General features: G+C 47.9%; 1 protein-coding gene across 1 annotated transcript in view; it reads left to right on the top strand.

The window, feature by feature from the left end:
- The first annotated feature begins 210 nt into the window (after positions 1 to 210).
- The window catches only part of RAB2A (RAB2A, member RAS oncogene family), a 70,823-nt gene continuing 56,717 nt past the window's right edge, over positions 211 to 14,316 (top strand). Inside the window, exon 1 of the mRNA XM_063451370.1 lies at positions 211 to 319. Coding sequence (XP_063307440.1) covers positions 274 to 319 — 46 coding nt within the window. The 5' untranslated portion in view covers positions 211 to 273. The remainder of the gene's footprint in view (positions 320 to 14,316) is intronic.

Here is a 14,316-nt window from a genome sequence, read left to right as displayed (position 1 = left end):
CACCCTCAGTAAATAATAGCCTGCTGGAAAAACTGGATCCAACAAAATGGCAGATGCCGTCATCGGCGACACCTCCTCCGGAGAGCGTAACCCTTTGAGAGGCACGCGCCGCAGCATCAGCAGCAATGCCACAACACAACACAGCAAGAGAGCCCAAGGAAGGAAAGGCTGGCCGTGCGTGCACGCGCGCGCCTGCGAATGGTGTCGGGAACGAGCCCGCGCTTGCGTCATTGCGGCCGTTGGAAGCAGTGACGACCAGACAGGGATCCGGACATGGCATACGCGTACCTTTTCAAATACATTATCATCGGGGATACCGGTAAGGAGCCGCTGGCCCTCTCTGTGTGCCGTGTGTCAGGCGCTGTCCGTGCGCGGCCTTTGCGGGCCGGTCCCGGGGGATGCAGGGCCCTGCCTGTGGCTGGGCTGCTGAGTCGGTGCGGGCGGGGCCGGCCGGTCCTTCCATTTCCGCAGTGTTGGAGCCGTTGACGTGGTGGCTTTGCGCTGCGCCAGCCAGGGGCCGGTGGGGCAGACACTGCAAGGCCGCAGCTCGGTCTTGATGGGCAGAATTAGGCCGTGTGTGCTCGCGTTGTGCAATACAAACGGCATCCCTGCCAGGCTGTACGTACAGCAACAGAGGGCAATACAGCAGGATAGCTATACAGCAGGATAGCACAGTGCCAGGGCAGGGAGTGCTGGGGGCAATACAGCAGGATAACACAGTGCCAGGGCAGGGAGTGCTGGGGGCAATACAGCAGGATAACACAGTGCCAGGGCAGGGAGTGCTGGGGGCAATACAGCATGATAGCACAGTGCCAGGGCAGGGAGTGCTGGGGGCAATACAGCATGATAACACAGTGCCAGGGCAGGGAGTGCTGGGGGCAATACAGCATGATAACACAGTGCCAGGGCAGGGAGTGCTGGGGGCAATACAGCATGATAACACAGTGCCAGGGCTGGGAGTGCTGGGGGCAATACAGCATGATAACACAGTGCCAGGGCTGGGAGTGCTGGGGGCAATACAGCATGATAACACAGTGCCAGGGCAGGGAGTGCTGGGGGCAATACAGCATGATAACACAGTGCCAGGGCAGGGAGTGCTGGGGGCAATACAGCAGGATAGCACAGTGCCAGGGCAGGGAGTGCTGGGGGCAATACAGCAGGATAGCACAGTGCCAGGGCAAGGAGTGCTGGGGGCAATACAGCAGGATAGCGGAGTGCTGGGGGCAATACAGCAGGATAGCGGAGTGCTGGGGGCAATACAGCAGGATAGCACAGTGCCAGGGCAGGGAGTGCTGGGGACAATACAGCATGATAACACTGTGCCAGGACAGGGAGCGCTGGGGGCAATACAGCCTCATAACACAGGGAGCGCTGGGGGCAATACAGCCTCATAACACAGGGAGCGCTGGGGGCAATACAGCCTCATAACACAGGGTGCGCTGGGGGCAATACAGCCTCATAACACAGGGTGCGCTGGGGGCAATACAGCCTCATAACACAGGGTGCGCTGGGGGCAATACAGCCTCATAACACAGGGTGCGCTGGGGGCAATACAGCCTCATAACATGGTGCGCTGGGGGCAATACAGCCTCATAACACAGGGAGCATTAGGGGCAATACAGCATCATAACACAGGGATAGGTCTGGGGGCAATACTGCATCATAACACAGGGAGCGCTGGGGGCAATACTGCATCATAACACAGGGAGCGCTGGGGGCAATACTGCATCATAACACAGGGAGCGCTGGGGGCAATACTGCATCATAACACAGGGAGCGCTGGGGGCAATACTGCATCATAACACAGGGAGCGCTGGGGGCAATACTGCATCATAACACAGGGAGCGCTGGGGGCAATACTGCATCATAACACGGAGCGCTGGGGGAAATACTGCATCATAACACAGGGAGCGCTGGGGGCAATACTGCATCATAACACAGGGATAGGTCTGGGGACAATACAGCATCATAACACAGGGATAGGTCTGGGGGCATTACAGCATCATAACATAAGGCTGGAGGCAATACAGTCTCATAACACAGGGAGCATTAGGGGCAATACAGCCTCATAACAGGGAGCATTAGGGGCAATACAGCCTCATAACAGGGAGCATTAGGGGCAATACAGCCTCATAACAGGGAGCATTAGGGGCAATACAGCCTCATAACAGGGAGCATTAGGGGCAATACAGCCTCATAACAGGGAGCATTAGGGGCAATACAGCCTCATAACAGGGAGCATTAGGGGCAATACAGCCTCATAACAGGGAGCATTAGGGACAATACAGCTCATAACAGGGAGCATTAGGGGCAATACAGCCTCATAACAGGGAGCATTAGGGGCAATACAGCCTCATAACAGGGAGCATTAGGGGCAATACAGCCTCATAACACAGGGTGCGATAGGGGCAATACAGCCTCATAACACAGGGAGCATTAGGGGCAATACAGCTTCATAACACAGGAAGCATTAGGGGCAATACAGCATCATAACACAGGGATAGGTCTGGGGGCAATACTGCATCATAACACAGGGAGCGCTGGGGGCAATACAGCATCATAAAGGGAGCGCTGGGGGCAATACGGCATCATAAAGGGAGCGCTGAGGGCAATACAGCATCATAACACAGGGATAGGTCTGGGGGCAGTACAGCATCATAACATAGGGATAGGTCTGAGGGCAATACAGCATCATAACATAGGGATAGGTCTGAGGGCAATACAGCATCATAACATAGGGATAGGTCTGAGGGCAATACAGCATCATAACAGAGGGATAGGTCTGAGGGCAATACAGCATCATAACACAGGGATAGGTCTGAGGGCAATACAGCATCATAACACAGGGAGCATTAGGGGCAATACAGCCTTATAACACAGAAAGCATTAGGGGCAATACTGCATCATAATACAGAAAGCATTAGGGGCAATACAGCCTCATAACACAGGGAGCATTAGGGGCAATACAGCCTTATAACACAGAAAGCATTAGGGGCAATACTGCATCATAATACAGAAAGCATTAGGGGCAATACAGCCTCATAACACAGGGATAGGTCTGGGGGCAATACAGCATCATAACACAGGGCTAGGTCTGGGGCCAGTACAGCATCATAACACAGGGAGTGCTGGGGGCAATACAGCATCATAACACAGGGATAGGTCTGAGGGCAATACAGCATCATAACACAGGGATAGGTCTGGGGGCAATACAGCATCATAACACAGGGATAGGTCTGGGGGCAATACAGCATCATAACACAGGGATAGGTCTGGGGGCAATACAGCATCATAACACAGGGATAGGTCTGGGGGCAATACAGCATCATAACACAGGGATAGGTCTGGGGGCAATACAGCATCATAACACAGGGATAGGTCTGGGGGCAATACAGCATCATAACACAGGGATAGGTCTGGGGGCAATACAGCATCATAACACAGGGATAGGTCTGGGGGCAATACAGCATCATAACACAGGGAGTGCTGGGGGCAATACAGCAGGATAGCACAGTGCCAGGGCAGGGAGTGCTGGGGGCAATACAGCAGGATAGCACAGTGCCAGGGCAGGGAGTGCTGGGGACAATACAGCATGTTAACACTGTGCCAGGACAGGGAGCGCTGGGGGCAATACAGCCTCATAACACAGGGAGCGCTGGGGGCAATACAGCCTCATAACACAGGGTGCGCTGGGGGCAATACAGCCTCATAACACAGGGTGCGCTGGGGGCAATACAGCCTCATAACACAGGGAGCATTAGGGGCAATACAGCATCATAACACAGGGATAGGTCTGGGGGCAATACTGCATCATAACACAGGGAGCGCTGGGGGCAATACTGCATCATAACACAGGGAGCGCTGGGGGCAATACTGCATCATAACACAGGGAGCGCTGGGGGCAATACTGCATCATAACACAGGGAGCGCTGGGGGCAATACTGCATCATAACACAGGGAGCGCTGGGGGCAATACTGCATCATAACACAGGGAGCGCTGGGGGCAATACTGCATCATAACACAGGGAGCGCTGGGGGCAATACTGCATCATAACACAGGGATAGGTCTGGGGGCAATACTGCATCATAACACAGGGATAGGTCTGGGGGCAATACAGCATCATAACACAGGGATAGGTCTGGGGGCATTACAGCATCATAACATAAGGCTGGAGACAATACAGTCTCATAACACAGGGAGCATTATGGGCAATACAGCCTCATAACAGGGAGCATTAGGGGCAATACAGCCTCATAACAGGGAGCATTAGGGGCAATACAGCCTCATAGCAGGGAGCATTAGGGGCAATACAGCCTCATAACAGGGAGCATTAGGGGCAATACAGCCTCATAACAGGGAGCATTAGGGGCAATACAGCCTCATAACAGGGAGCATTAGGGGCAATACAGCCTCATAACAGGGAGCATTAGGGGCAATACAGCCTCATAACAGGGAGCATTAGGGGCAATACAGCCTCATAACAGGGAGCATTAGGGGCAATACAGCCTCATAACAGGGAGCATTAGGGGCAATACAGCCTCATAACAGGGAGCATTAGGGACAATACAGCCTCATAACAGGGAGCATTAGGGACAATACAGCCTCATAACAGGGAGCATTAGGGGCAATACAGCCTCATAACAGGGAGCATTAGGGGCAATACAGCCTCATAACAGGGAGCATTAGGGGCAATACAGCCTCATAACAGGGAGCATTAGGGGCAATACAGCCTCATAATACAGAAAGTAATACAGCCTCATAACACAGGGTGCGATAGGGGCAATACAGCCTCATAACACGGAGCATTAGGGGCAATACAGCTTCATAACACAGGAAGCATTAGGGGCAATACAGCATCATAACACAGGGATAGGTCTGGGGGCAATACTGCATCATAACACAGGGAGCGCTGGGGGCAATACAGCATCATAAAGGGAGCGCTGGGGGCAATACGGCTTAATAAAGGGAGCGCTGAGGGCAATACAGCATCATAACACAGGGATAGGTCTGGGGGCAGTACAGCATCATAACATAGGGATAGGTCTGAGGGCAATACAGCATCATAACAAAGGGATAGGTCTGAGGGCAATACAGCATCATAACATAGGGATAGGTCTGAGGGCAATACAGCATCATAACAGAGGGATAGGTCTGAGGGCAATACAGCATCATAACACAGGGATAGGTCTGAGGGCAATACAGCATCATAACACAGGGATAGGTCTGGGGGCATTACAGCATCATAACATAAGGCTGGAGGCAATACAGCCTCATAACACAGGGAGCATTAGGGGCAATACAGCCTTATAACACAGAAAGCATTAGGGGCAATACTGCATCATAATACAGAAAGCATTAGGGGCAATACAGCCTCATAACACAGGGATAGGTCTGGGGGCAATACAGCATAACACAGGGATAGGTCTGGGGGCAATACAGCATCATAACACAGGGCTAGGTCTGGGGCCAGTACAGCATCATAACACAGGGAGGGCTGGGGGCAATACAGCATCATAACACAGGGATAGGTCTGGGGGCAATACAGCATCATAACACAGGGATAGGTCTGGGGACAATACAGCATCATAACACAGGGATAGGTCTGGGGGCAATACAGCATCATAACACAGGGATAGGTCTGGGGGCAATACAGCATCATAACACAGGGATAGGTCTGGGGGCAATACAGCATCATAACACAGGGATAGGTCTGGGGGCAATACAGCATCATAACATAGGGGTCGGTCTGGGAGCAATACAGCATCATAACATAGGGATCGGTCTGGGGCAATACAGCATCATAACATAGGGATCGGTCTGGGGCAATACAGCATCATAACATAGGGATCGGTCTGGGGGCAATACAGCATCATAACACTGGGATAGGTCTGGGGGCAATACAGCATCATAACAGGGCTGGAGGCAATACTGCATCATAACACAGGGCTGGGGGCAATACAGTATCATAACACAGGGATAGGTCTGGGGGCAATTTCAGCATCATAACACAGGGAGCGCTGGGGGCAATACAGCATCATAACACAGGGATAGGTCTGTGGGCAATACAGCCTCATAACGCAGGGTGCGCTAGGGGCAATACAGCCTCATAACACAGGGAGCATTAGGGGCAATACAGCTTCATATCACAGGGAGCATTATGGGCAATACAGCTTCATATCACAGGAAGCATTAGGGGCAATACAGCATATAACACAGGGATAGGTCTGGGGCAATACAGCATCATAACACAGGGAGCGCTGGGGGCAATACAGCATCATAACACAGGGAGCGCTGGGAGCAATACAGCATCATAACACAGGGAGCGCTGGGGGCAATACAGCATCATAACACAGGGAGCGCTGGGGGCAATACAGCATCATAACACAGGGAGCGCTGGGGGCAATACAGCATCATAACACAGGGATAGGTCTGGGGGCATTACAGCATCATAACATAGGGATAGGTCTGGGGGCAATACAGCATCATAACATAGGGATAGGTCTGGGGGCAATATAGCATCATAACATAAGGCTGGAGGCAATACAGCCTCATAACACAGGGATCATTAGGGGCAATACAGCCTCATAACACAGAAAGCATTAGGGGCAATACAGCATCATAATACAGAAAGCATTATGGGGCAATACAGCATCATAATACAGAAAGCATTAGGGGCAATACAGCATCATAATACAGAAAGCATTAGGGGCAATACAGCATCATAATACAGAAAGCATTAGGGGCAATACAGCATCATAACACAGGGATAGGTCTGGGGGCAATACAGCATCATAACACAGGGCTAGGTCTGGGGCCAGTACAGCATCATAACACAGGGAGTGCTGGGGGCAATACAGCATCATAACACAGGGAGCGCTGGGGGCAATACAACATCATAACACAGGGATAGGTCTGGAGGCAATACAGCATCATAACACAGGGAGCGCTGGGGGCAATACAGCATCATAACACAGGGATAAGGTCTGGGGGCAATACAGCATCATAACACAGGGATAAGGTCTGGGGGCAATACAGCATCATAACACAGGGATAAGGTCTGGGGGCAATACAGCATCATAACACAGGGATAAGGTCTGGGGGCAATACAGCATCATAACACAGGGATAGGTCTGGGGGCACTACAGCATCATAACATAGGGCTGGGGGCAATACTGCATCATAACACAGGGCTGGGGCAATACAGTATCATAACACAGGGCTTGGTCTAGGGGAAATACAGCATCATAACACAGGGCTAGGGACAATACAGCCTCATAACACAGGGAGCGCTGGGGGCAATACAGCCTCATAACACAGGGAGCGCTGGGGGCAATACAGCCTCATAACACAGGGAGCGCTGGGGGCAATACAGCCTCATAACACAGGGAGCGCTGGGGGCAATACAGCCTCATAACACAGGGAGCGCTGGGGGCAATACAGCCTCATAACACAGGGAGCGCTGGGGGCAATACAGCCTCATAACACAGGGAGTGCTTGGGGGCAATACAGCATTATAACACTGGGAGTGCTGGGGGCAATACAGCATCATAACACTGGGAGTGCTGGGGGCAATACAGCATCATAACACTGGGAGTGCTGGGGGCAATACAGCATCATAACACTGGGAGTGCTGGGGGCAATACAGCATCATAACACTGGGAGTGCTGGGGGCAATACAGCATCATAACACTGGGAGGGCTGGGTGCAATACTGCATCATAACACTGGGAGTGCTGGGGGCACTACAGCATCATAACACTGGGAGTGCTGGGGGCACTACAGCATCATAACACTGGGAGCGCTGGGGGCAATACAGCATCATAACACTGGGAGCGCTAGGGACAATACAGCATCATAACACTGGGAGCGCTGGGGGCAATACAGCATCATAACACAGTGCTAGGGCCTGAGGCAACACAGCATCATAACATAGGGCTGGAGGCAACACAGCATCATAACATAGGGCTGGAGGCAATACAGCATCATAACATAGGGCTGGAGGCAATACAGCATCATAACATAGGGCTGGAGGCAATACAGCATCATAACATAGGGCTGGAGGCAATACAGCATCATAACATAGGGCTGGAGGCAATACAGCATCATAACATAGGGCTGGAGGCAATACAGCATCATAACATAGGGCTGGAGGCAATACAGCATCATAACATAGGGCTGGAGGCAATACAGCATCATAACATAGGGCTGGAGGCAATACAGCATCATAACATAGGGCTGGGGCAATACAGTATCATAACACAGGGCTTGGTCTAGGGGCAATACAGCATCATAAAACTGGAAGCGCTGGGGGCAATACAGCATGATAACACAGGAACTTCGGGGCAATACAGCATCATAACACAGGAAGCGCTGGGGACAATACAGAATCATAACACAGGGTTAGGGCTGTGGGCAATACAGCACCGTGGGCAATACAGCATCAAAACACAGGGACGCTGGGGGCAATACAGTATGAGACATGGCACATCCCTTGCCAACCTCCTAGCTCTCTCCCACCAGATGTAGGCTTTGGTTTATGTGATACCCGGCTCGATTTCATAGGGACCTCTGTAAACAACTGTAGTTCCAGCATTTGGCCATCTGTGTACTAGGACGAGTATTTCAAGAATGACTCATAGTATGTTCTGTATTGGAGGGAGTCAGCTGCTTTTTGTAATGTAAAAGAAATGCTATTGATGACTGAGTCCCAAGATGCTGGAGGGCATTGTGGAAAAGGAAGTTCCATGGCAGGAGTAGATTTTGGTAAAGAGGTAATAGGCCTTTGAAACCTTTGTTGATGCTGAGTGCATGGATGGCTTCCATACACCATAACATTTAAATACCATGTATCACAACAGAACATTTGTGGTTTATTTTCACTCTGTCTTTTAAATATGGTAGACAACAATTCTCCATTGTGTGAGTGTTTAGACATAACTAGCATGGGAGAACAATCTTAATTACCTATTTCCAGTGATGGTTAACATGAGAAAACAGTATTCTTGGTGTATTTGTATGTTGGGTATCAAAACTATATAATATAGATCCATAAAAAAGCAGTATTTATAGTTACCCTTTTCCATATGTTCAGTTTTTATTTAGGCTTGCCAGATTCATGATTTCCCTGGATAGTTACCACTACATAGAGCTGGATTGTAGATTTAATTCAAGTGCTGCATAAGTCATTAATACCTTGGAATTCTAAAGTGTTTGCCTGTTGCTGAAGTTTACTTATTTTGTCAGTCAACGTGAAGTGATAGATGTTTGGGAATACCTAGTGGATCTAACAACCCTGTTTGTAAGATATTAGTTTACTAAAGGCAAACACACATATTTCAGTAGATACGGCATAGACCTTTGGCTCTGTTTACAACAATCAATATGCAATTTCTAAATTGGCAACTTTAAAGGGGTATTCTAAGGTCAAGAACCATGACCACTACAGCTCCTTGTCCTACATATAGCTCAAATAGTTCTTGGACACTTTTTTTTTTTTTTTTCTTCAAACCAAGGGGTACAACATGGTGCCTCTGCTGCAGCATTAAAAAAAATAACTTCTCTAACAAAAAAAGGACCTAACTTTCTCCTGATAACAAGACATGTTGCCTTCCAAAGTTAGACAAGCTAATGCAGTTCGCTTTCATATTGGCCAAGCCATAGCAGAGGGGCTCGGCTGTATGCACTTAGAAAAGCCAAGGTATTAGATGACACAAAAGAGAGAGGTTGGGGGTGCAGTGGTAAACACAGATTCTGTGCATTATGTTAGTGGTTATTGTGCTTGCAGTGTCCTTTTAATATTCTAGAAAAACTAAAATGGCTTAAAGGGATACTGTAAGCACCCAGACCACTTCAGCTAATTGAAGTGGTCTGGGTGCTTTGCCCATATTGCACTTAGTGTTGCAATGTAAAACATTGCAGTTCCAGAGAACTGCAATGTTTCCATTGCAGCTTTAAGTCTGCCCTCTGTGGTTGTCTATCAGACAGTCACTGGGGGTGATTCCGGTATCTAAACAGACGTTTGGTGTGTTATCTGATGCTGACGTCCTCACGCTCTACATGAGGACCTCCAGCGTCAGATTTTCCACATTGGAAGAATTTAATAATACTTTCCCATGGGGAGGTCTAATGCCTTGCATGTGCATTAGGTCTCCCCTGGGGAGCCGGAGAACATCGGTGCTGGATTTAGGAAAAGTGGCTGAAAGGGGTTTTAACCCGGGACGGGGGGGACACAAGGGTGGGGGGACCTATTAAACCTATAGTGCCAGGAAAACTGCTTTGTTTTCCCGGCACTATAGGATCCCTTTAAAGGGCACCTGTAGTAAACAACTTTAGTTCTTTAACCATCATGCTGGGGAAACACTTAACGACACATGACAAACTGGGTCCGTCATGCGCTGCAATTAACCACAGATTGCCGCGATCACGGGGTTGATGCTCCTCCCTGCAGCTGTGATCGCTCTGACAGACAGTGACAGGATATAGACTTCAAAACAACTGCATTATGCTGTAGTTGTTCTGGTGACTATAGTGTCCTTTAAATAATTTTATTTTTGGCGTTGATTTCAAAGGCTCCTAGATTCCAAGCACATTTATCAAGCCCTGGTAAAATGTATTACCGCAATATCAGTAAAAATGCAGTGTTTTTTCATTTTTCACACACAAACGGCACTTACACTGACGATATAATTGTTGTGATACGTTTCACGGTTTTGAAACACTAATATTTGTGTTCAGCGAAGTCTCCTGAGTATACAGTGTACAGGTTTTATGGTGTTTTCAAAAGTTAGAGTCAAATGTAAGGCTTGTGTTTCAGTTTTTTCACATTGAAATTCGTCAGATTGGTTACGTTGCCTTATGGTAGCCCAGCAGTGAGAATTACCCTCATGATGACATGCCATTTGCAAAAGTAGACAACCCAAGGTATTGCAAATGGTGTATGTCCAGTCTTTTTTAGTAGCCACTTAGTCACCAACACTGGCCAAAGTTAGTGTTAACAGGTACAAAAAGGGACTCTTCAGTGCCAGGAAAACATATCCGTTTTCCTGGCACTGCAGGACCCTGCAGTGCCCCTCTCCCTCCCGTCCACCATCCCATGTTGCTGTAGGGGTTAAAACCCCTTCAGTGACTTACCTGAATCCAGCGCCAATGTCCCTCGGTGCTGGGTCAGGCTCTGACCGCTCCTTACCAGCCAACATCAGCCGGCGGCAATGGCCGCGCGCATTAGGCCTACCCATAGGAAAGCATTATTGAATGCTTTCCTATGGGGATTCCGGCGATGCTGGAGGTCCTCATGCATAGCGTCGTTTAAGAACGCGGAAGTCCTTCTAGTGACTGTCTGATTAGACAGCCACCAGAGGAGGACTCAACCCTGCAAGGTAATTATTACAGTTTATAAAAACTGCAATAATTACACTTGCAGGGTTAAGGGTGGTGGGAATTGACACCCAGACCACTCCAATCGGCAGAAGTGGTCTGGGTGCCTGGAGTGTCCCTTTAACTCAGGAGGGAGGGTGTGGCAGATCTAATGTTGTTTTTTTAGCACTAGTTGTATTCCTGACACCATAGTGTTCCTTTAAGCTTTTCTGTGGTTACTGAGAATGAAAATACCATACCATATGAAACCACAGGTTTTGCAAAATTACATTTCCCAACATTTCTCCTCCCCTCCCCCCATACTTAGGGGCTCTGCCATGTTTGTCTACACATCAATGGTAAATAGGAGTACAAAACAGAAGTTTTGAAAGATGATTGTGCAATTGAATGCAGTTTCTAAAAAGTAGAAACGTAATGAACATAGTTTGGCCAGACTAAATAAAGAGTGTATGGACAAAAGTAAATAGAACATTTCCCATGCTTTCTAGATTTGTGTGAATATAGTATTTAGAATACCAAGTAAGGGAAATGGTTGAGGCACCCCAGTGCTCAAAACACACTTTCATTGGAACAAGGTGAACACCGCAACATTTGACCATAGGAGCCAAGTAATGGTTCTGTGTAAATATTTCACATTAGCATTGTTTTTGGTAGCACTGATTGTTTTACCCTATAGCAGTTCTACAATTAAAGGAGCACTATATGGTCAAGAACACAAACATGTATTCCTGACCCTATGGAGTTAAAACCACCATCTAGCCACCCTGAACCCCTTATGCCTCCTTAAATATAGAAATCTTACTTGTATTCAAGTCTGGAGCTGCTCACCAGAACAATGATTCTACTCACCAGAACAAATTCAATAAGCTGAAGTTATTATGGTGACTATAGTGTCCCTTTAATCTAAGGATTAAATTGAGTAAATAACAGTATCAGGGAGTCCACTGACGCATACATACTCGCAGGACTGAGTTTTACAAAAATAAATTATGCATTTTAAAAAATATTTATTTGTGGTCGAAGACAAATGTAGCATGAGGCTTTACCTCCCAACATTTCAAACGGACGAAGAGGGACACTTTAATTATAGGTGTGTGGCTAGGGCTGTCTTGAAAGAATTTTGGTAATTACATTTATGCAATGTAATTTGGAATATTGGTGTGTTTTACTTACAAAGGCTGATTACTAAACACAGTTATTGAAGTTTAAAAACATTAGTGCAAGGCTTGACAAATTTTGGGCGCCAGGTCATCATAACGACTAGGAATTTTTTCTTGACGCCTGTGTGTTTGTCAGCCCGTTCAGCTCCCAAGGCGGCCACTCGAGAGAGAGAGAGTAAGGCAGGCATCCAGAGGAGGTGGATGCAGGTAAGCTGTGATCTTCTTACTCTGTTCCCTCGTGCGCCGTTTTGTGATGGTGGGACATATTCTGCTAGGGAGTGGATTAGAGCAGGACCAGTAAGGTGACAACAGCTCCACTGGACACCAGGGAAAGGAGGCTGGGAGGACTTAAATTAAAATAAAACTAAACAAATAATGTGTGAGTATGTATATCTAAGAGTGTGTCTGTCACTGAGTGTGTCTGTTTAGGTTACTTGCCCCCCTCCAATAGCACGGGAAAGGTGTTTTTACGCACCTTTTTTTCCAATGCCGCGACTGGCCCCAGCATCATTGGCTGAGATTCTAAATAATGATGATGATTACAGCCAATTCAATACTTTCCCATAGGAAAGCATCAAGAGGTTATTGTACATGCGCAGCAAAAAGCTGAACAGGGCCAATCCGCATCCCTTGAAACAATGCATTAGAGGTGTTACTAGGCAAAAATATAAACATGGCCTTTACTCTAAAAAGGTAGGGTTCACCTTGAAAACGCCTACAGGGACAGGTTGTAGACACCATAACCAGTACATTAAGCTGTAGTGGTTCTGTGACTATAGTGTCCCTGTAAGGAGAAGTCTGCAATCTTAATTTTTACTGTTTTAAAGTATATACAGTTGTCTTCCCAAAGCAGACATTACTGGTTAGACTAGGTATTTACTACACAAACAACATGGAAAGCCATCTGAACAAGATGTAATCCACGCTGTACTTCAGTTGGTTGGAGGAGAGCTGCATTTGGCCCTGCATGCGTACCTTCAATCCATTGCTTCTCTATAAAAAACATTGGAATGGGGGAGATTGCAAAGATGTCACCCGGCATGTTAATTTTCGGCACAATAGGTTCTCTTATAAATGTTTTACACAGACCATGGCTTACTTACAGGGATTTTCTAAGTAAATTTCATATGATATTTTTTAATGTATTATATAAATAAATCATTGAAAAAGAATATTGACATGAAATTAAAGGGATACTATAGTGCTAGGAATACAAAACTGTATTCCTAGCACTATAGCTCCCTCTGCTCACCCCCTCCCCACCTGCACTGTAAGGGTTAATAAACCCTTGCTGCACTTACCCAATCCCAGCACTGCACTTACCCAATCCCGGCGCCGATCTCCCAAGGCTCTGGGTCAACTCTCCACCTCCTTCTACATCACCCAAACAATGTTTTGCTGGACGTCCTCATGCAGAGTGTGAGTATGTCCAGCATCAGTTAGGCAACCAATAGTCACCTAACAAGCAGGAAGTGGCTCTTAGTCCTGCAAGGTAATCATTTCCATTGCAGGACTACGGGGGGGAAGGACACATTGACAGTGCATCCTGACCATTTTAATGAGCTGAACTGGTCTGGGTGCCTATAGTCTTCCTTTTAAATAAATTATTTACGGTTTCAATTGTCACTTGAAATGCGGTTTAGCAGGTCTGTCTAGTGGTTCAAGCAGTCCCATCCCAGACCAGGGTTAGAAACTCTAAGGTCATTTCCGTGTGTACCTGGTGGCTTATGGGGTAAGTGGTTCATCTTCAAAGATAGTTCATTTCATTACACGGGCTGATATA

Source organism: Pelobates fuscus, chromosome 4 (assembly GCF_036172605.1).
Source record: "Pelobates fuscus isolate aPelFus1 chromosome 4, aPelFus1.pri, whole genome shotgun sequence".
NCBI classification, from domain to species: Eukaryota; Metazoa; Chordata; class Amphibia; order Anura; family Pelobatidae; genus Pelobates; species Pelobates fuscus.
This window is presented reverse-complemented; position numbering and strand designations above follow the sequence as displayed.